This window comes from Hippocampus bargibanti, linkage group LG22 (assembly GCF_051943395.1).
Source record: "Hippocampus bargibanti isolate YZ-2025 linkage group LG22, ASM5194339v1, whole genome shotgun sequence".
Taxonomy (NCBI): Eukaryota; Metazoa; Chordata; class Actinopteri; order Syngnathiformes; family Syngnathidae; genus Hippocampus; species Hippocampus bargibanti.
Window position 1 is genome coordinate 1,282,433 of NC_142755.1, and position 22,735 is coordinate 1,305,167.

Below are 22,735 nucleotides of genomic sequence, written 5' to 3' on the forward strand. Positions count from 1 at the left end.
TCCCATCATCCAATCTGGCAATGATCGAAATTGAAATGATTCCAGTTAAAATAAAAATAAATAAAAAATCCAGTCTGGTTGACCGAATTGATCAAGTCAATGACAATCTTGGCATTTGACTGCACGAGCAACAGAGAGGATAAAACGGGATGAGAGATGATCAGCTGTAGATCATCTATTGACGCTTGCCAAGGGGTCACATGTGGACCTGAATTGCAGAGGAAAATAAATAGATGGAGGAGTAGAAAAAATAATATTAAAAAAAAGATGTTTCCAGGAGAATAAAGTCAGGCAGGCGTACCAAACTGTCCACTTTCTCCTCCTATGTAAACATCAAGTGCGCACAGAGAGAGAAAAGATAGAGAGATAGAGACAAAAAAAAAAACACAATACAGAATAACACAGATTAGAAACAACCATGTAGACAAAGAATTACTTCAAACTGGCAAAAAAATATGACCAAAAAAATGATATTTGCTAATAAAAAAGCAACACACGGTGGAAGAGCCACACCAAATACAAAGTATACACAAAAGCAAATACCGCTTGATGCTACATTCATGTCACATGACCTCAAATTCCAGAGAGATTATAATCGTATGAAAGGGGATATCCCGAGTTGAGGAAATTGACCGTTATTTTGTGGGATATATCGCACGATATAAATCCAAAATAAACTCACGAAAAAAGAAAATGGCGTCCCTTCTTGCGCCAAAGGATGACATACGACGGACAAACCTACGCGATATTCCATTTGGATTACAATACAGTGATAAACATGGTGGGGTCCAGAGCTAAAATGTTTACCGTATTTTTCGCACTACAGGTAACATCCGACTTACGACCACAACCTCCAGACCCTATTTTTTAATTTTTAATTCTACGCCTGGCACCGCAACGCTCTAGCATACTGGCAACGCGTACAACAATTTTGGCCAGCCAGCCAAGCATCTCACTCTCGCACAGCAATCGACCGAGTGATCGCACCAGAGAGGGGGAGTTTGCCAGTCATTTAGCCTCCGAGTCTCTATTCAACATTTTGAATGGATTTCAACTTACAACCATTTTGACTTGCGACCATTTGGTCGTAACGGAACTCAGTTGTAAGTCGGATGTTACCTGTATAAGGCGCACCTAAAAGCATTTGATTTCCTCAGTGCGCCTTACGTTTGTTTTGACATGTGCATTGGGTGCATTAAGACCGATTATATGCGATTCTTCCCTTCAGACTACCGCGGAGGAAGCCATCTGGCATCCCATCTGGTCACCTAGCAACCAATTTACAACCGGCTCGGCTACGTTGAGTGCGATGCGACTATTCGCAATTGAACATGAAATAAATATGGTGGCCATCCATTTTTTTTTCTCTTAATTTTGTCAGTCGAAAAAATAAATACAAAATAGGCAGTTACCTGGGAGCCTCCAGCGATGGGGATGACGCATGTGAGCAGATTTCCGATGACCGTTTCTAACGGGACAGTCAAGCTATCGACGTGGACGGTGTAGACCAAGGCCAGGCAGTTCTGCACAGGAAGGGGACAAAAGTCAGTTAGATAAATTGTGTTCTGGTCTTTTAAGGACATTTCATGCAAGTGGAAGCCAAAATTAAGTGAATGAATCGATGAATGAATCAATGAATGAAATGAACACACCAAATCTGGATGGATACATTCATGAATGGCAACGAATGAGTTAAAGTTTGTCCAAAATCATCTTACCCTGAAAACATCGGTGTAGTCCAACCGAGACACCAGGACCAGACTTTTGGGGGCGAAGACCTGAGCAGGTTGGATGACAGTCGGCTCCTCGTCCACCTCGTCCACCTCACTGCTCCGCGTCTTCTGCAACTAAAACGCAAAAGGGGAAAGATTCAAAAACAACCGCAAAATGGCTCACCTTGACATGATATGAATCCATTTTGTACCTGCGGGTTGTCGTGGCCCTCCCAGAAAGTGAAGCAGGCGCAGTAATGCCGCTCAGAGTTGATATCAGTCAAAACCGCTACGAAGAAGGACGGGGGCTGACGTTCAGGGACCAGCTGCCAACCGCTGGGTTGGCAGAACTGCGTGACCCAAAAAAAATGGCCATTCATCTAACAGTCATGTTAGATGCCTATGTTAAAGATCTAAGAATGACTCTTAGTTGACGTGACATCATCGAATTGACACTATATGACTTCCTGTGGGAGTCGGAAACTTCCCTCATTTGACGACTTGGGAACTTGTACGGCGGCTCATAAAAAAAATGGGGTGTAGCGTAATGCGGGTAGACGTTGACAAGACTGGAGTCTCCTTCCTGTTGTGGCCATTCATCACACGAGAGCAGCGCAGCGTCTTGAGATGTTCACTTACCAGCTCCACGCCTTGTGGGAACGGGCTGTCTTCCCAATCTTTCTCAGGAAACCGCTGGAGAATGCGACCTTGACCCTCACCTTCGCCTTCCACTATCGAGGAAAGAAGAGGAAGAGATACAGAGGTCAGGACAGACCAACTCGACCTAGTTGTTTCGAAAGCCCCTGAATGTTTCCCCCTCAAGCTATTCTGAAATGACAACTGTATGCAACAATGGCGGAGAACGATCTCCTCCTTGATATGTGAACACAAAATGGCATCTGAGTCGACATAGTCCGAAACTAAAACGGTCACGGTATGAGGCGAAACCATCATCGGAACAGATTAACGGTATTCCCAGTCATTTCAATGGGGAAAGACGATTTGAGAGACTTGTCATGTGGTCTCTGAATAGATTAACCATGGAAATCGAGGTAGCAGAATTAAGAATATCAAGGTGCAACACCTTCATGACGCCACGGTCTGCTTCTGATGGAAGTCGCACAATGGCACAAAACGGGCTGACTGATGCAACCGCCACAAGTCGGTCATTCAGCTTAGTTCTATCGGAAACACGGCATGCGTCGAAATACAGTAGCTGCATTCATCTGCGTCAAAAATTTTCTTCATCCCCAACCCCTTACATACAAGCATACAACGGACGATTCAATGTTCATATTAATTCACCAAAAAACACCCGACGCAACCCCCAAGTCGTCCTGTCTCCCAAGTCTCGAGATTGATTTCAGGATTGATCAAAAATCATCAATCAAATCTGTTTTATTTTTGCATGTCACTATTTTCGGAACTTGAGCTGCAAACAAGTTCTGGGAAGGAAACTCGACGAGTTTCCGCCAATTTAGACCCTACCAGTAGTCAGTTTCCCTTTTTGCACCCCCGCCCTCGTCATGATATAACATTGAAACAATAGCATGGACCGGAGAAATGAGTGCCTCGTCGCTCAGCTGAATCATTGTCTCAAAATGTAAACAAAGCGCCGTTTCCATACAGTAGGTTTAGTGAACACTCCAGACTGAAACAAAACACACACAAAAAATATGAATTATGAAAGCAGTTTTAAAATGAATAGGCCATCCAGTGGAGGTGCGCTCTTCGGTACTCCAAAGAACCATATATTGCGGCAACCTGGCGACATTGCTCCACTTTTGCAGCATTTTTTTTACTGCATGCCTCTCTGCTGACTCTCCAGTACAACACTGGGCGGATTCACATGAATGGGAGGGCCTGTCTTTTTTAACCAAGACCAGAAGGTTGACCAGAACCTCTTCGAATCCAAAACAAACCCCCAGATGCACCAAATGAATCCCTTTGGGGGATTCAAAACAATTGCTTCCTTGACTTAACCAGAGCGACTCCGCTTTTGCCTGATGAGGAGTTGGGAGAAATTCTTCGCATACCAGGGAAGCCATCAATACCAGAGCCGGGGGTCGCGGGGGGCATCCCCAACAACACCCCACGGGCATAATTACACTCCTACGGAGTGTAATTATGTCTGGGGTATTTTTACGTCGCTCACAACTTGGGAGTACAAATCGTCACTGGTGCTAGAAAAATAATGGTAATAAAGTGGAAATATATATCTTTTAGAAAGCAAGTATGTTGAAATTCCAAATGCGCATCATGTGACGGCGAGGATGACACTATGGCGGAATTGCTCCTTTGCATTCTTACAATCAAAAATGGCGGTCATGATGCTGCTACTTGGAAAGCGAAGCATTTTTGGGGAAAACATGGAGAATGCATAAAATCAAAACGAACAAAAAAAAGAATTGTGAGGCTAGACTGGTCAGTATGCACCAAGCACCCATTGCAAACCAGCACCCTAACGCAGGGTTACCATAGCAACCGACCAAACACAAAGCCATTCGAGTCGCTGAGTGTACCACAGGCCCCGACTATGAAAAGGCAGATTGCCCCCGGGCCGGGCTGGGGGGGTTGAAAAGGCTGCAGCCCAGCTCTGGAGACTACTTGGAGGAAGTGGCTGCCCACAGGCAGGCACTATTGGCAGCGTCACAGGACTTGTTTTACACACAAGAGCCTGCACGATTGCGGCATCTGAACACCGGGGAACAAACACTCTGGAAAGGCAACAGCACGAGGATAGTGAGAGTTAGCGAGATTTTGGGACCGTAAATAAGAATAAATAAATAGGTGGGGAAGTATGCTAAGAGGCTAATGGCTAACATACATGTGACGCTGTAGTCTCATTAACACAACACCCCAAAATAAATAAATAAATAAAATCTGGTATCTCATAGTCCATGTTTGCTTCCCATATTATAATAATAAATGTCCTTATTAAGTGCATTTCAAAACTCTCAAGGACACTTTACAGTTGCAGGATATTTTTTCTGCGGGTGAGCAGCGGCAGCCACACGTGCCAGCGTTCACTCAACCCAGAAGTAACAAAGTAAAACAAAAAAACAAAAAAGCAAACTAAATAACAAATATGACAACACAAAGACACAGTCATTCGTTCTTCAGCACTTTCCGTACCCTCTTTTTTATTATTATTATGATTACAAATTCAATTATTATTATGCTAATTGTGATTATGATTGTTTATTATCATTATTTTTTTTTAATTGATTTTATTTTTTGGGGAAACCCAATGACAGTAGATGACAACACATAAAATAATGACAACTGTAACATTACTATTATTATTACAAATTAAATTATTATTATGTTAATTGTGATTATGCTGAGGATTATTCATTATTATTGTTATTTTATTGTTTTTATTTTCTGGGAAAAACCAATGACAGTGGACGACAACACAAAAAAATGACAACTGTGACATTATTATTATTATTACAAATTAAATTATTATTATGCTAATTGTGATTACGATGATGATTATTGATTATTATTATTCGTATCATATTATTTTACGCTCGTGAGCGTGACCTAAATTAGCCACGCTGCAAAGTTCACCCGAAACCTATCAATAATACAGTCACCTGATTTTGCTTCCACGTTGTACTAAAAAAAAAAACAGCATAATTTAACACGATTGCATGTTTCAACGTGGAACATGACTTGTGATATGTTACATAATTCAAATGCTAGCACTTAAACAATGCTGTGCGTGTTTTTTTTCCCAATTATGTTATGAGTGCGGGATGTATTATTTGCAGTGAAGCATGCTAATTTGAATGTTAAAAGACAAAAAAATGCTTGTGTTTCTACCATTACTTTACAAATAGTAAAAATAGAATCGAAAAAAACAACTACTCAATGAATGAAACCAAACCAAAACAGAGAGACAGTGTGGATTGTCCTATTTCACGCAAATGTCTCCCAAAGTTTTCACCCCATTTCCTGTTTGGGTCTCGCATCGCGGGATGCGATTGGCCGCCGACTCGGCGGCCCCCGCTGTCAAAACACAATGGTGTCTCTCCCGGGACCCCCTTCGCTATGAGAACCACACCCCGGCCAAATGACGACACAGGCGCCATTTTGGCTCAAAAACGAGATCCTGGGTGAAGGTTTTGGTACGCCACGTTGACGCAAACCACCTTCCTCGACTACCTGTCACTGCCTCCGCCTGCAAACATTCCTTTCGGCGGGTGACACACACACAAGCGCACGTGTGTGCACGCAGAGGCAAGCAGGATGCGTGAAATATTTAGACTCCGGAGGAAAGGCGCTATTCCTGGTATTCTTATGATCGAGGACTGGAACACTCGAGGTTTGATGCTATTTAGACACATGAGGGGAATGACAGACGTTAACCACATCAAGCAAGTAAATAAATAATAATAAGAAGAATGACAATAATAATAAATTATATTAGCATGCTTGTGAATATGACAGTAAATAGGATAATCGTCTTGGGGTGTTTACACCCGGATTAGGGAGCCTCGACTGCCCGTCTAGTCTGAAACCAATCACTGGTCATCCTGGCACTAGAAGTGTTTGGCATTCCAAAGATTGTTGTGATTCATTAAAACCTGAGCATGTCTGGCTTCCAGATGATTTCAAACAGCCTACTTCGCAATCCGCCATTGCATTTCGTGCCGACGGAGAACAGGAAGGGGAGTTACTGCAGCGTTCGCATTGTCCACGTAATGACATCCTGCACTCAACTAAACTTGACGGCGATGCAGCCAGATTCTAAAAAGGTGCAGCCAGCCGAGCGGAAAACGGCGGTGTTAAGATAGACGGGCGGCGTTGAGAACAGAGCTTGCAATTTGCCGACTGTGAATAAATCATTGTCGCACGCACGCACGAAAGAGTACCACGTTGCAGGCTGCTTGCTTCCAGTGGATAAGCGGGCTGAATATTTCATGATTATACAAACCATTATACACTACGGATCTAGGGCAGTGCTCAGGGTGAAGGGGAGGTGGTAGTTGGTGGGGAGGGGGGGTCAAATAACGGTCCAAACAAGGTCCCCAATAACACAAGGGAGCAGGCAGGATGGTGGGGGTGGGGTAAATCCATCTGGGTTAATCCACATGAAACACACAACAATCAGCCACGTATCTGACTGAAATGCATCGATTTGCTGTTTGCACAAATCTGAGGAGCTTTTCGAGGGTGGGGGGTGGCTGAGTGCTTGAAACGCTGCCACCAAAACACGAACGATTGCATTCAAGCAACTAATGCAACACGTTGGCACGATGCAAAATGCATGAAAGCAGGTGAATACATTCGTTTTGGGACGCAGGCGAACACATAGACAGTGGCCGGCTAACATTAGCTTCTTTTTGGGTTTAAGTAAGACTGTCAACATGAGCAGACAGCTTCACGTTCGAGCTGTGTTAAAAGCTAACAGCTAGGCCTCGAGGGAGGCATTTTTAAACGTGACACTTCCCAAAAACGCCGAAGAGAAACTGTCAAATTGGCTGGGAAACGAAGCACACTAATCCCGAGCAAGCGATGAGGCCTCGGTGTAAGGTTGACGGTGAGGCCGTCCGACGGCCACCTCAGCCGGCGAGCTGTGATTGGCGCCCCGGCCCATCCCCGCCTACTCTTCCACCCCGAAGCTAATAATAGGCCGCCGATGCTAGGCGGCTAACAAGCGGCACTCACCTCGCTTGTCGAGGTCGTAACCGACCACCACAAAGTAGTCGGCGAGCCTGGCCATGGCGGGGCTTCACGGCGACGGCCCTCTCGCGCTTATTCCTCTTCTCTGGGTTCCGTCAATAGTCCATTTACGTCCTGCCGGCGACGGACACACCGCTGGCAATGGTAGCATCCTTCCAGCTGTACGCCGCCGCCATACTGTCAGTCCGCCTTAGCCTGACAGCCGAGAGCCGCGAGTCTGCGCAGTACGGACTTCCAGGGAGGGGCCCATCGTGAACAATGCTCACAAATTAAATAAAAATAAATATATATGACAATTTTAAAGCAGTGCTCATGTCTGTTAACATTTATTTAGAATGCTTGCTCAAAATGAGTGCAGTCTTTCTATTACAGCTCCGGTGTGAAAGTCAAGGCCCGGGGGCCAAATCTCGCCCACCGTATCATTTTGCTCGGCCCGTAAAAGCAAATAAAATGTCATGATGCTTGCTAAAGGAAACCATAACTCTGCCCCCAAACTTTGGCACTCACTTCCTCCCAACATTTGTCACATCGATTCTCTTCCCACCTTCAAATCCCATCTCAAAAGCCACCTCTTTAAAATCGCATTTTCTGTGTAGCTGTTTTTCGTTTCTATTTATAACTGTATTTTATTTATTGTATTCTATTTGCGATTGTATTTTATTTATTGTACCTATGCTTGTCTGTGACTGTAAAGTGTCCTTGAGAGCTTTGAAAGGCGCTTAAAATGAAATGTAATTATTATTTTGTGTTGCTGAAACTAGCTAGGAATCAGTGACCACGCCCATTAATTGGACCAATGGCGAGTGGGCACAAGTATGATCCCCCACAAAGACAGTAAGTAAGAATTGTCGACATCCTAAGAAGATTTAAATTCACCTCCCTATGCTACAAGACGGCGGCACAACATGACTTTTGGTCTAGATGAAGCTCCTCAATTCACACAGTTTTTTCGCACCAAGATACCGCAGGATGGCGCCAAAGCCTTTTATTCACTGCAACGCCGCTTATCTTTTGTCCAAAGTGTGAACTATGAAGAACTTTGATTATGCAACGGATGACCGGATGATGTCATGGCGTTGTACATGAACGGATAAGGTGTCAATGGAAAGAGAGGAAGGCCTGAAGGTCCACATCCGGGCGGCGTGTCCTCAGTTGTCAAGAGGATTCCAACACTTCCTGTGTTATCACCTGTGACCCAAAGTCCTTATCGAGCGCTTGTTAAAAACAGGCTCGAGCACGACAGGGTGCATATTGTATTTTGTTTTCTTGTTTTCTTCATGCTCTTCGCAACATTTTCTTAAACAAGCTGCTTGATTGACACTTGACGAAATACTGTCAAAATGGTTTTATCCGGAGATAGTGGCGCCTCTTTTTACTTTCAAGGGAGGTCAAGTTTGCACTTTATCTCACCTTGAGCCGCATGACAGTAAAATGGTGACAAAGACGATAGTGACGGACAACAGAGATCTTTCTCTCATTCATATATACTTATACCAATAACAACAGCGAATAATCATCATCATCATAACAATAATAATTATCGTCATCACCATTAGCAACATAATAATAACAATTACAATAATTTTCATCATCACCATTCCCATCATCATCAACATAATAAACAATAATAACAATAAGAAGAATAACAATAATTATTAACACCATCACCATCATCATCACCAAAATAATAATAATAATAATAATAATATTAATAATAATAAAAACACATCATCACCATCTTCATCATCATCAACAAGATAATAATAACAATAATTATAATGAATAATTATCGCCATCACCATCTTTCCCTTCACCATCATCATTGGCATAATAATAATGATAATAATAATAATTAGCATCATCACCATCTTCATCATCATCAACATAATAACAATAATAATTAGCATCACATCTTCATCTTCACCATCGCCATCACCATAATAATAATAGTAATAATAATAACAATAATAATAATAATAATCGCTTGATGTTAAATATTCATAAAAAAAAATAGAGACCCAAGGAGGCAAAATATTCAGTATCAAATAGCACGTGAATTCCCGCATTAATAATGTAAAGAAAACCCGTTAAAAAAAAAAAAAATGTTTGTGAAATGTATAAACAAGTGCTAAAAAATAAATTCAGAACATATCAATTCAAACTCTCAGTTGTGGAGTTTAGAATGAAGTCATTTAGTTTTTTTTGTTGTTGTTTTTTTTTAATCTATGACACTTTTTGAAACATTAAACACGCCTCGGGTCAAAATGACCCAGGCATATTGTTGCTGAACTCTAAAGGATACTGAACCTGGAATAATCCCCTAAAGGTGTCTGCGGGGGTCTAATTTTATTTCCAAGCGTCGCTCAAACGTGGACACTGTGAACTTCTCTGCAGGATGCAACACACTCGTGACTTCCTGCACGCTAACAAATGGACGGGATGTGGTTTTGGGGGTGTCTGGTACACCGCTCATCACGTTGTCAAACCAGGTGAAATGTGCTGCGGGAACCAAAAGTCACACTTGAACGCCTTGTGATTGTCCAATGCACAAAGCTGCTTTGTGTTAAAACGAGAGCGCCGCCACATGTCGTCGTTGCGTGGATAGTAAACTCGTAAGCTCATCTTGAAATGTCACAATGTGTGTTTATATCCAAAACATCCTGGGAAAGATAGCGCTGTTGCTGAAATATGAATCTTAAAGTAACTAACATGTCCCAAGGGGATGCTAAAATGCTCAAAAATATATAAATATAGATACTAATAATATTAATAATAATAATAATACATTTCATTTATAAACACCTTTCAAAGCTCTCAAGGTCACAGGATAAGTTTTTCTGTGGGTGAGCAGCGGCAGCCACACGCGCCAGCGTTCATTCGACCCGAAAGTAACTCAAATAGATAGAAAATTGGCTAGCTATCTAATAGATAGCCAATGGATAGCTAGCTAGATAGCTAGCCAGTCAACTAGAAAGATACACAGCTAGCCAGCTACATAGCTAGGTAGCTACACAGCTAACTAGATATATAGCTACTACATAGCTAGCCAACTAGAAATAATATATCTTCGTCTACTTATCTATGTCAACAATGTATATAAAAATAAAAATAAATAAAAATAAAATAACAAATTTGAGTTTGACGTAATTGAAGAGGATTATTTACATAATAACATGATCGCTATCTAATGGCTATCTATTAGCTTATCTACTAGCTGTCTACGAGCTATTAGCTATCTGGGTAGCTATCTAATAGCTATCTATTAGCTGGCTAGCTAGCTTTCTATCTATTTGAGTTACTCCTGGGTTGAGTGAAGGCTGCCACGTGTGACTGCCGCTGCTCACTCAGAGAAAAACTTATCCTATGACTGTAAAGTGACCTTGAAAGTTTTGAAAACCGCTTAGAAATGAAATGCATCATTATTATTATTATCTCTAAACACGTCGGCTCCCTCTTGTGGTAAGCGACGGAATCACCGCTCTTGTGCAGTTCAGTTGTATTTAACTTGAACATCCGTACATTGGCATGATATATATGGTAGGTAATATTTAAAAATATTTGAATGTATTTTACCGAGAAGATTTGTCGTAATGAGTTAGGAAAGTGTTTTAAGAAATTTAACTGACCTTAATTTAAGTTGCACGTCGCCTACATCAAAGGCAAGTGGGTGTACTGTTACATCATCAGTGTCGATTAGTTGCATCACTGCAGAAAAAAAAATAGTCATGACTTCGTATAACTGATTTCAATTCAATGACAAGATTATGGGATGTGTTTTTTTGTTTGAGATTGTAGGGGTCAGTTTATTTGGAAGTTGGAAAGAGATTCACTAGGGGGCAGCAATTTTTAATTTAACACACAATTGATGAACCAGTGGCAGATTTTTGTGCTCAAAGTTCAATCATCGTCATATTTTTTCAATTATTTACTTATTCTTTTTATTATAATTTGAATAAAATGATTTTTTAAGTGCATGTTGCATTTGTGTTTTTTTCAATGTATATGCATAATAACTTAATTCAACCACTTTTGAATCATTTACATTAGTACCCGCAATATTAAAAAAATGTATATATTTTAGCTTAGTTCATTAAAAATGATAAATCGATTTTATTTATCACAATATAGCTGTTTTTAGTCACTACAACATGCTATGTAGTTTGAAAACCTACGCAGTGTTAAATTACAGGAAAATAAAATAACTATTTATACTAAGCAGTTAAAATGCACTGCATATAAAAATAAATAAAGGTTAGCATGATAATTAGCAACTAAAAACAAACAGTTCCTATTCCTGCAAAAATAAGGAATTGAAAAGCTAGAGAAAACTAAACTCTTTCTTTTGTTCACCACTAGAGGGAGACAAAGTACAACTCCCGAAAAAAGTAGTTCTTCAATGTATTTTTTTTTTTTCAAAACAATCCCATTTTAAGGGTTGATGCTCATCAGTATTGCCCATTTCGCATCCCTTGCAAATGTTCGCCGCGGAATGCAAAAGGAATGTGATATTTATGAGGCCGCCAGCGGAAAATGACAACGGCGGCCATCTTGCATGCAAACAGTAGTAAACGTGTCAGTGGCTGCAGGTGGTGTGAGGAGGGAAGCATGCTCACAGGACAGGCTTTTGTTTACAGTCTTTGCACTAGGCACTTTCCTAAAAAAAAAAAAAAAAAAAAAAAAAGACGGAAAAAATTCCCACTTGAAGCCGCGGGTGTTGCACGTTTGTATACACAACCCCCCCCCCCCGCCCCCTTCGGCCTAGCCACTTACGATCATCAGTTTGTATTTTTCTACCAGAGATACTCGAAGCGGCTATTTATCTCACTTGGAAAATCCCTCCACCACATTACGACATTGATTCCAATTGAACCAAAAAATAATAATGGTATTGTGCAAATATTGCATAATAGCACTCTTGACTGATTCCAGGAGGCAGCTGATGATGATATTTACCAACATCGACATTTGAGACACCACAAAATAGTGGTGGAGTCCTTTCATGTTTTAAAGCTGCAAAAAAATTCTAGCAACCAAGCAAAAGTATAGGTAATATCCGACTTACGACCGAGTTCCGTTTAGGACAAAACGGTCGTAAGTCAAAATGGTCGTAAGTTGAATTCCATTCAAAATGTTGAATAGGGACTCGGAGGCTAAATGATTCGCAAATTCCCCTCATCTGGTGCCATCACATGGTCGATTGCTGTGCGAGTGAGATGCTGGCTGGCTGGCCAAAATTGTTGCTGGGCTGCTAGCGTGTTGCGATGCTAGAGGTAGAATTATTTTTTTTTTTAAATTGGGTCTGGAGGTCGTGGTTGTAAGTACGGCTGGTCGCAAGTCGGATGTCTCTCTATAACAATAATAAAGGGAAAATAATTTTTCTGTTTCATTTTTTTGGTAGGTTTTCATTTGTTTATTTTTGCTCTCCAAATATATTTTGCTCTTGTTTCCTTCATCCGTCTCATTAGTGTTGTTGAATCACTCTCACCGTTTCCAGTCGAATGAAGTCGCAGCCATGGGAAGTTGGCAAACAGCGGCGTTATTTTTCTGTTTTCCGGATCACAATGCCATCGAAACACGAGTTCAGAACCTGCAGAGAAAGAATCCCTTGGAGAAAAAAATACATGGAGAAAGTAACATATATGAAATGCAAATAAACAAATAGTGGGTGTGGGAGTCTTTGAAGAGACGACGTTACTTTGTGTCATATTTACGCAATGTTTAAAAAGCTTGCCTGAGCATGACACAGTCCAAAACAAAACCCAATAATAAACATCCCGCTTTGATCTGCCTCCACATTGGTTTAAACATGGCAAGGCTAAAGGCGGCGCTATCAGAACCTTTTGTGCGTCGGCTCCATAGAAGTCTCCCGCTTCTTCTAATGTGCACTAATTACCGCCGGATACACACAAACACCAAAAAAAAAAAAGTTGAACCGCCGCACGACTGAACGATCAAACCATAGGCGGGAAGTTCTCTGTGATCGCGCCGCGACTCACCCATGCCGGGGGTGCTCTTACATAAATGGGGTTAGAGGTCTAAAAATAATGACCCCATTCCATGTCGGGGCAAACGAATCAAGCAATCGGTTCAATCGATCAGCAAAAGCGTTGCGTAGTATAGTTGCGTATTGTATGTTTAAAAACAAGCACAGCGAATGAAGGCTTGCTGTTTGAATGAAAACACCTAAAAGGGTAAGCAGAGCTGCAATGAGTTTTGCGACGGAGGGAAATTGAATGAGCGTGTGGCGTATCTCCTCTAGGGGGCAGAAGAGAATTTTTGGGGTTGGTGTAGCAGCTTGAAATAAAGAAGAAACATTTCTTTTGAAACCCGGTAAACTATGTGTTGCTTTTTGGGGAGGCGGAGCAGTTTGATAATATTACACCCCGAAAAATGTGAGAATATTACAGCAACATTTGCATTTTATTGTATCGAATTGTATTTTCGTATTGTATTGTATTTTCTTATTTTACTGTATTCTTTTCTTATTTTACTGTATTCTATTTTATTGTATTGTACTATACTGTATTTTATTTTATTGTATTTAATTTTGTTGCATTTTATTTTATTGCATTGTACTGTATTTTATTATATTTTATTTTATTGTATGTTCTTATTTTATTCTATTGCATTGTATTGTATTGGACTGTATTTTATTGTACTGTATTTTATTGTATTGTCATTTTTTTTTTCATTTTATTTTATTTTTAACCCATCTAGCAAACTTCAGTTTTACATATTAGAACTAAAATAAATTGTGTTATTTTATATATATATATATATATATATATATATATATATATAAAAATCCTCGTCTCACCCACCATGGGTGGTGTCTGTCCCCATTTCAGCTCGGGTCCTCTACCAGAGGCCAGGAAGCTTGAGGGTTCTGCGCAGTATCCGTGCTGTTCCCTGCACGGATGCTCTAAGTGCTCTTTTTTTCTAGAGTGTGGGATTTTATAGGGTACCATCGTGAGCATGGTGCCTATTTGGATGACTAATTCAATAAAAATATGGAAATGTTTATTTTGAGCAGGTGCTCAGATACCCACAGCTCCCCACCCACTGTGTACGCACGCCCCTAATGTTCAACTCCACCCACTCCCTTTTTAAACCTGCAATGTCACCCAAAGGCGCTCAGAGAACTTGATCTTCACCACTGGAATTCAACAGCAGCAGCATCTAAGGTGCATCTCAGAGAAGGTAAGACCTCGAATGGGATTTGGGAACATGACCTCTGTCCTATTGGAAGTTCAATGCACTTTTCCCCCCTTGACTAATCATCTTTTTTTCCTCCCCCTCAAATATTTGCACTTTTCCTTACCAAGCCTGGACAATTCAACCAGTCATCAACTTCCATTTTTTCTTTTTTGCACTTCACCTCACTTTTTTCCCCCTTTTTGGAGATATAAACGTCAGTAAAGCGGTGTAGTGTCAGCCAGAGTACCTTGACTTTTCCGCCGACTCACCAGAGCGTGTGAAGCGGCAAACCTCGAACCCAAAGATGTGGTCCTCTCTCCCGCTTAGGGTCTATTGCATCAGCCTGGTGTGCTTTCAATTGCTGTTGGCGGAGGAGCTCTTCAGGTAAGAAGACGTTGGGGTGTTCTGCGGCTTTTCGTTGGCGGAAAAAGGATTCTTAAAACCTACAGCTGAAACGTGCCGTAACCGCTTCACATTGTGTGTATTAATGAGCCGATGATGAATTTAGCGTTATAAAATACGGCCAAACTAAACATTCGTACCAACATATTCATTCGGTGTGTTTTTTTAAACATCGTGAATGTTGTGGCTCGAGCTTATAAAAGAGGAACAATATTTTATCATGTTTTTTTTGTGAAGTAGAGAAGATACTGTACGGTACTTCCTGATAAATCACTGTGACAGCAAGGTCGAATCACAATAAACTCAACAGGTGCAAACATTTTGTCATACTAATTTCATTCCAAAATGTAATTTGAAACATTTATGACTAATAAAAGTTCGGGGGGGGTGATTTAACATAGATACTGTACGTACCTGTAAGTGTAAATCGCAGCACGATTATGGTACTTCCGGTGTCATTGGCACCGACTTGGCAACAGGTTCTGGTTTGAAACTCAATTCGGGACTTCCTCTGTGGAATTATGAAAATAAGGTGGAGACACTTCTGTGTCGTCTTTAAAAAGAGAATAATCTTAATAGCAACATTTGGGTGTCTTTGGCGGACAAATTTAATTTGCTTTTCAATCCGTAAAATGCTGCAATATTAGTGTGACAAATGGGCGGGAAGGCAGTGTCAGTGTGTGACTGTCGTCTACTGGAAAGTTTGGGAATTGCATGTAATTTTGCTAGGCCCATTTTTAACATTTAAAAGCAATAAAAGTCCACTGAAATGAAAATATTCAATACAAAATACAGAAATCCTATATTTAAAAATATTATTTTTTTCTTTTTTTATTGGACCGTTGTCAATGGTAACGTGAGCTTGGAATGTGTCAAGTCACACATTTTCACTTGTTTGCTTTAAAGGGGACATTCAAAGCATTAAAATAGTTCCTGTCATGTAGAAGACGCGTTTGAGAACTATCCTTGTACAACCACCATTTGCATAATCACTGCAAACAAAAAAACAAACAAAAAAATCAAGAATTGACTGGTGGAGTATTTAAATAGTCCAAATATGATCTAAATGTTTATTTGTATGTAGCAATTATTCCAGAGGGAGCTGGAACTAATCCTGAGAACTACCAGTGTTCCCACCATATGGTTCCCACAGAAACACATTACAGGTTAGGCTCAATTATGATCCACATCAACATAGTTCCATTAACCGAGGATGGGTTCTCTTTTTTTTTTTTTTTTTTTTTTTTTTTTTTTACAAAGCCATAACTACCCGTATAATTACGGTCACTGACCCCACCTCTCATAAATGCCTTTCTTGCATCAGGATAACACATTATCCCATGAAGGACATTCCGTCCTGTTCAAACGATGAGTGATAATGACAAAAGATGGCTAGTATTTATTTATTGTTATTATTTTTTTACATTTTTTTTAGATGGCTTACAGATGCTAAACATGCCTGAGTTTGGACGGAGCGATTGGAGAAATAGCAATGTCACTTTACATAACACGCAAGAGAAACGTCAGCTTAAGCCGCTAATGTTTAATATGGCTTTATTATGGAAGATCAGGCTTTACGGGTCAAATTCCTGAAGTTGAAGATCCTGACGCATCAAAACCAGAAAATGCAAAGTTCATAGCCAGTCCTTAACTAATGGATTTTTGTTGCGATATATTCCCAACAGTTGCGAACTGACGGGATACTCTTTGACTAAACATTTACCCAAGCAACAAAATAAATGAATGACACACAGTGGCTTGTTTAAATTGTATGTCACAATTCGACCCAGCCGGCACGTGCCTTTTCGTCTCTTTTTGGCAAGGACAATCATGAATGTTATTATTTAGGGATGTATGAATGGCTTTTTTTGGGCAGGGGTATCAAACTGTACGCAGCTTTAAAGGCGAGGTGGGAAAAAAAAACAACAAAGTGGGTAGAATTCCAATGTGGATTAACGGCTAAGACCCAAATCCCTCAAAAAGCTAAAAAGAACTGATTTCCGCTCAACATAGAAAGTGACTAAGTACAGCTACAGTTTGCGATATTATGCAAGAATGAACAAAAAAAAAGTCGATCATTGTGTGTGTGTGGGGGGGGGGGGGGGTAAAATCGGCCAACTATCGATACACACAGCAAGTAGCCTCATGCTAACTAATATAAAAATATATATATATATATATATATATATATATATATATATATATATATATATATACAGTAAAGTCTCGTTATATCGATATCGGATATATCGATAGTCCCGGTTATATCGATATTTTTTCGGACTCCCTTGAATATCGATATAACGAGACTTTACTGTATATATATATATATATATATATATATATATATATATATATATATATATATATATATATATATACACACAGGTAACAGGTGATATGTTTTTTTCCTTTTTAACGGCTAATTGAACTTATTCTGTAACTAGCTAGCTGGCTACCTAGCGAGCTATCTATTTGCTGTCTAGCTGGCTATCTATTACCTATCTAGCTGGCAACGCGCTAGCAGGCCGGCAACGCGCTAGCAGGCCGGCAACGCGCTAGCAGGCCGGCAACGCGCACGACAATTTTGGCCAACCAGCCAGCATGTCACACACCCGCACAGCAATCGACCGTGTGATGGCACCAGAGAGGGGGAGTGTGCCTGTCATTTAGCCTCCGTTCAACATTTTGAATGGATTTCGACTTACGGCCATTTTGACTTACGACCGTTTGGTCAGAATGGAACTCGCTCGGAAGTCGGATGTTACCTGTATATAGACATCTATTTATCTTTATAGCAACATTTGGGTAAATCGTGTGATCACGTCCTCCATTGTGTACCCTTCCACCCTTTTTATTCGATTAAACATGTTTGCCTTCTCTTAGAATAGTGATTTTTCTTGTTTTGTTCATTATGGGGGGGTCAAGCATTCCTCACTATTTTTTTTATTCCTGATCATCCATTGGCTGCCAGGCAACGGCACACTTCCTGATGTACTGGTCCAACGACGCTGCACAAACATTGAACCAAGGGGTTGGCGGTGCGAAGGCGAGGGGGGGGGGGGGGGGGGCAGGAAAAAAAGTGAAAGGTTTCCACTATGTTTGTCAAACAGCGAACAGATGGTTGGGCCTTGTTTTGCTGAACTGGAAGTCATCTTGTTGAACATTGGAACTGGTTAATTGGGCCTGATGCTCATTGGCCAAAAGCGTAAGAGCTCCGGTATGTTATATTTCGCGGAAAATAAAAATAAAAAAATAATAAATGTATGAATCAAGCCTCTTCGTTTTCAATAAATCTCTTGGAATTGGTTTGATTAGAAGACTTTGAAGGAATGGGAAAAATATACTCATTACAAGCATTGGGAGCCAAGACAGGACTGAAAATAACATCAAAGCGTTAGTTTTTTTTCCCCCAGTTCCACTCAATTGGGTTTGGGTTTGGGTTTGGGGGAGACTACAAAAAGACTTTGTGACTTGGAAGGAAAAGAACTAAAAGACTTGATTTTTGTGGCTTTGAAAAAAAAACTTTTTTAGGGAAAACACACAGTTTAGAGATACGGTACTTGTTTTTTTTTTTCACAAATAAAGTTATTATAGAAAAATGAGGGATAACACATACACTTTCGAGAGACTTGTTTTTTGTCCCACAAATAAAATTATTATAAAACATTAGGGTAAACACATACAGTTTAGAGAGACTTGTTTTTTCCCCGATATTTTTTAAATAAAAAAAAAAATCTATATTTTTTAAATATTATTAAAAAATCATAATCAGTCATCTTAGAATTATTTATATTTTATTATTTATTTCGTATCACTCTGCAAAACAATAAACTAAAAAAATTATTAAACAGTCTGACCAAACCTGATTTTTATTGTTACAATTAAAAAAAACATATTTGGAAAATATATATTTTTTTTTTATAAAGAAATCTGTTGGCTATCTATTAACATATTTTTTCCCCACATTTAATGAATCCTAAATATAATAGTGTATTACAAAACAGTCATATTTAATATTAAAGATTTTTTTAATGTAAAAGTGAAGATTTTTTTGGGGGGGAAAAATATCTCCAAACAGATGAAAATATATTGTGTTTCAAAATAAAAGAATAAAAACAAAATTTAAAAATAAATATATTAAATATGGTCTGGCTTTGATAAATGTCCACATTTTATTGAAGAAAATTTGAATTTTTCAGGTTGTTTAACCCTTCTGTTTTTATGCTATTATTATTAATAATAATAATACATTTCATTTATAAGTGCCTTTCAAATTCTAACCTTCATTTGTCATCTCTCTTCAGCTTGGACCAACTCAACCGGCTCATCGACTCCGAAGACTCTCCATCCTCCATTCCGGGACTCCAAACCAACACCGCCAATCCATCGGTGAAATGGTCGTTCAGACGCCAACAGCCCTCTAAGGCGAAAAGAAGCGAGCCCAGTCTGGCATGGGCCCGCCCTGCACATGGTTTGGGGGTCCCCGCCACGTTGCCGAGGGCCCGCCGCCACGCCCACTTCCGGGGCACCCACCATTACCCGCATCACGTCCAGTTGATGCGAGTGGGATGTGTACTGGGAACCTGCCAAGTACAGAACCTCAGTCACCGTCTTTACCAGCTTATCGGCCAGAGCGGCAGAGAAGATTCGTCGCCTATTAATCCCAGGAGCCCCCATAGTTATGGATGAGTGATCCGACCACCCCCGCCCAAAAAAAAAACCATCATATATTTGGTATTTATCTGGTAACGTATTAGTCTGGTATTACAGTGCACACCACCTGCATCAATGCTGTGCCTCTTTTTAAGCTAATTGTTCATTTTAGCATCACACAATCTGAGTGAGTCACCACCCAGATAATGTTTGCCTTTTTTTCACCGTTTTAATCCTGTTCATGCCAGAAAAAAAAAGCTTGTCTGCAACTCTGGACTGTGCCTCGCTGATCAAAACACCCCATGAATTCTTGATTCGGCCTTGACGTTACAGTCAATGCCAGAGTTACGTCGGATCACAGTTGGAGACATTTTAAAGACATATCAAAGAGTATTCGGTTGATCTTGACCAAGACTGGCTTGTGGCAGGTCAATCCAGGGAACATTTTTTTTCCAAGAATGCAGACTTGTAATAAAATGAAAACTAAGACGAGGTGGGGAAAAGCCATTTGAGCATTTAATACATTTCCTCGATATTCAGCTGTGTCCTAATATGCCCTTTGAGTAAGTCAGTACACACGTGTAGTCTTTTTTTTAGTAACACAGGTCACATCCGACCAGCTCGACTTACGACCACCCATACTTACGACCACGACCTCCAGACCCTATTTTTACAATTTTAATTTTACGCCTAGCACCACAACGCGCTAGCAGGAAGCCAGCCAACATGTCACACACTCGCACAGCAACCGAGCGTGTGATGCTACCAGAGGGGGGAGTTTGCCAGTCATCTAGCCTACGAGTCTCTATTCAACATTTTGAATGTATTTCAATTTACGACCGTTTGGTCGGAACGTAACTCGGTCGTAAGTCAGATGTTACCTGTATATATGTTGTTTTTTTTCCTGTTGCTAAAGCCTCACTCATAGAATTAGTAAAGTACAAGTGGACATTCTGATACTGGGGTCTAGAAACTTCTAAGTTGGGTCCGGTAATGTTACTAATGCAGTACAGTAGCTTACTCGTCAGCTGGAAATGCAAAGGTCAAAGGCCGCAGTGGCACGAATGGTGGAAAGAAAGATGCCGACGACAGCAGATCGCACTCTAGGTACACTGTAATTGACGTTGAACGGGATGCTCAATTGAATTTCATTGACTGTATGTCGTAAATAGAAATGACAGTGAATGGTATGCCACTCCAGTGCACCGGGTGGCGGCAGTGAGCATTGGAAGAGAGTGGACGACAGTGGAAAGAGTGTAGAAACAGGGAAAAATGAATAGGTCATTCAATTAAATATTTTAAAAAGTCGATTTAGATTGTTTGAAAAATTCTGGTTTTCATGGCGCTCTGGTTCATTGAAACAAAGCTAACAAAAAAATGCTTGCAAATGAATGTATGACTTAAATCCAAATATACTCCGATCTTAATCCCTCAGAGTCACAAATATGCATTCACAATGTAATATTCCCAACAAAGCAAAGTGTGTTAGTCCCTTGCATGTGATTCCCAAATTCTTCCCACCGGTCAGGACTTTTGTTACTGATGGCAGTTTATTAAGTCTGACCTAATCTTTGCAGTCATACGCAGCAACAGCAGGGACGGATTTGTTTCCACACTCGACATTTGGAAAACACATACCAGCAGCGCACGTGCCTGCCGCGCACGTTAGAAATTAAAATATCATATTTGACAATATGACCTGGCAATACTTGACAAAGCTGAGAAGGAACATCGAGTCATATTATGAGTGAAAAGGAAAGAAAAAGTAGACCTTTGAGAGATAAGCACTGAAAAAAAAAGACGGGAAAGTTTTAAAAACGCTTTTTCCTTTGTATGATCTTAAACTATCATGGGTTCGTTGGTAGGTGGATTTCTACTATCTATAGACATGCAAAAATGACAACTTTACCGCGAAAAACGAGGGATTACTGTTATTAAAAAAAAATCTCAAACCGTTGCGTTTAATGTTGTAGGAATTTTGACGCTGGATTTACAACCATGTATTCCCACGTTAGGGTTTATCATCAGTCATTTTTCCACCCCCAAATACAGTAAAGTCTCGTTATATCGATATCGGATATATCGATAGTCCCGGTTATATCGATACTATTTCTATGCACGCACGGAGAAAATTACATGCAAACTGGGTCGGATATATCGATAGTCCCGGTAATATCGATATTTTTTCGGACTCCCTTGAATATCAATATAACGAGACTTTACTGTAATCTTTTTTTTGTTGTTCCCTTTTCAATATGGCCCCAATACCTCTTTGTGTTAACTGTTTAATCTGAATCTGTTTCCCAAGGTTGTCTTTGGCACCACGAGGACACAGGGTAATACTGACCGGTTCACAAGATCTAAAATCTAATCTGTTCAAAGGCTTGCTTCGGTGAAGCGCGCCACTTTGTCTGGGGTGATTGAGTTCAGCGATGTCTCGTGATAGATTTGTCATGAAAATGAAATACTTTGGTGAATCTTTGCAAACTCCTGCACGCTGCGTGTTCGTGTATGTGTATGTGTATATGTATATGTGTGCCAGTTATCACTTATAGTATATTTGAAAAGTGTCACAGATATTTGTGATAGAATTGACTTGTTTTTTTTTTTGTGGTCACTTTTGTGACGTTATCGACTGTGTCACGCCTGGTGTACGCCTGCCAGTAGCCGCCCCTCTTACCCCCTTGTCAACGCTTGTCACAGGACTCTCTTTTGCAAACACAAAAAAGAAAAAGCATCTGGGTCGTGAACGCTCTTATCGCAAATGTAATTCCATTTTGTAAGTGTCACGTTTGACATTTTATTTTGAAATATGTCAGTGCACTCCCAGTGACGTTGGGGTCAAATGTGAACGCTGTGTGTAAATAGACGCCATCAGATGAGCTATTTAAAATTAAAAAATGGTTGTATTTAAGTTATATTTATATGTTCAGAAGTGTATGTCGCCAAAGAGTTTTTGTGTGTGTTCTTGATTCATTCTTAAAAACCTGACACCATGGTAGAAATGTACAAAATGTTCATGTTCTCCACTATGGTATGCAAAATAAAGAGCTATAATCTTCATGAGGTGAATG

General features: G+C 40.2%; 2 protein-coding genes and 1 long non-coding RNA gene across 5 annotated transcripts in view; 1 reads left to right on the forward strand and 2 right to left on the reverse strand.

Annotated features, from left to right (window-relative positions):
• sbf1 (SET binding factor 1) overlaps positions 1-7,609 on the reverse strand; it is a 29,739-nt gene extending 22,130 nt beyond the window's left edge. For 2 of the 3 annotated variants that reach the window (XM_088988617.1, XM_088988615.1), the window contains exons 1-6: positions 7,392-7,609; positions 2,352-2,443; positions 1,925-2,062; positions 1,719-1,847; positions 1,413-1,523; positions 302-322 (exon numbers count right to left, since the gene is read on the reverse strand). In XM_088988617.1, coding sequence (XP_088844743.1) covers positions 302-322; positions 1,413-1,523; positions 1,719-1,847; positions 1,925-2,062; positions 2,352-2,443; positions 7,392-7,446 — 546 coding nt within the window. In that variant the 5' untranslated portion in view covers positions 7,447-7,609. The remainder of the gene's footprint in view (positions 1-301; positions 323-1,412; positions 1,524-1,718; positions 1,848-1,924; positions 2,063-2,351; positions 2,444-7,391) is intronic. The other variant, XM_088988616.1, reaches the window with a different exon arrangement.
• Positions 7,610-7,834: 225 nt separating this feature from the next.
• On the reverse strand, positions 7,835-17,065 carry LOC148881525 (uncharacterized). Its single transcript, XR_016113659.1, has 5 exons — positions 15,420-17,065; positions 14,873-15,014; positions 12,892-12,993; positions 11,033-11,111; positions 7,835-9,905 (listed from the first exon to the last, which is right to left on the reverse strand). It is a non-coding gene; the product is annotated as an uncharacterized LOC148881525 (long non-coding RNA).
• adm2a (adrenomedullin 2a) lies at positions 14,852-22,724 on the forward strand. Its single transcript, XM_088988659.1, has 2 exons — positions 14,852-14,987; positions 19,313-22,724. The coding sequence occupies exons 1-2, from the start codon at positions 14,908-14,910 to the stop codon at positions 19,695-19,697; spliced, it is 465 nt and encodes a 154-aa protein (XP_088844785.1). The 5' UTR covers positions 14,852-14,907; the 3' UTR covers positions 19,698-22,724.
• Positions 22,725-22,735: the final 11 nt, after the last annotated feature.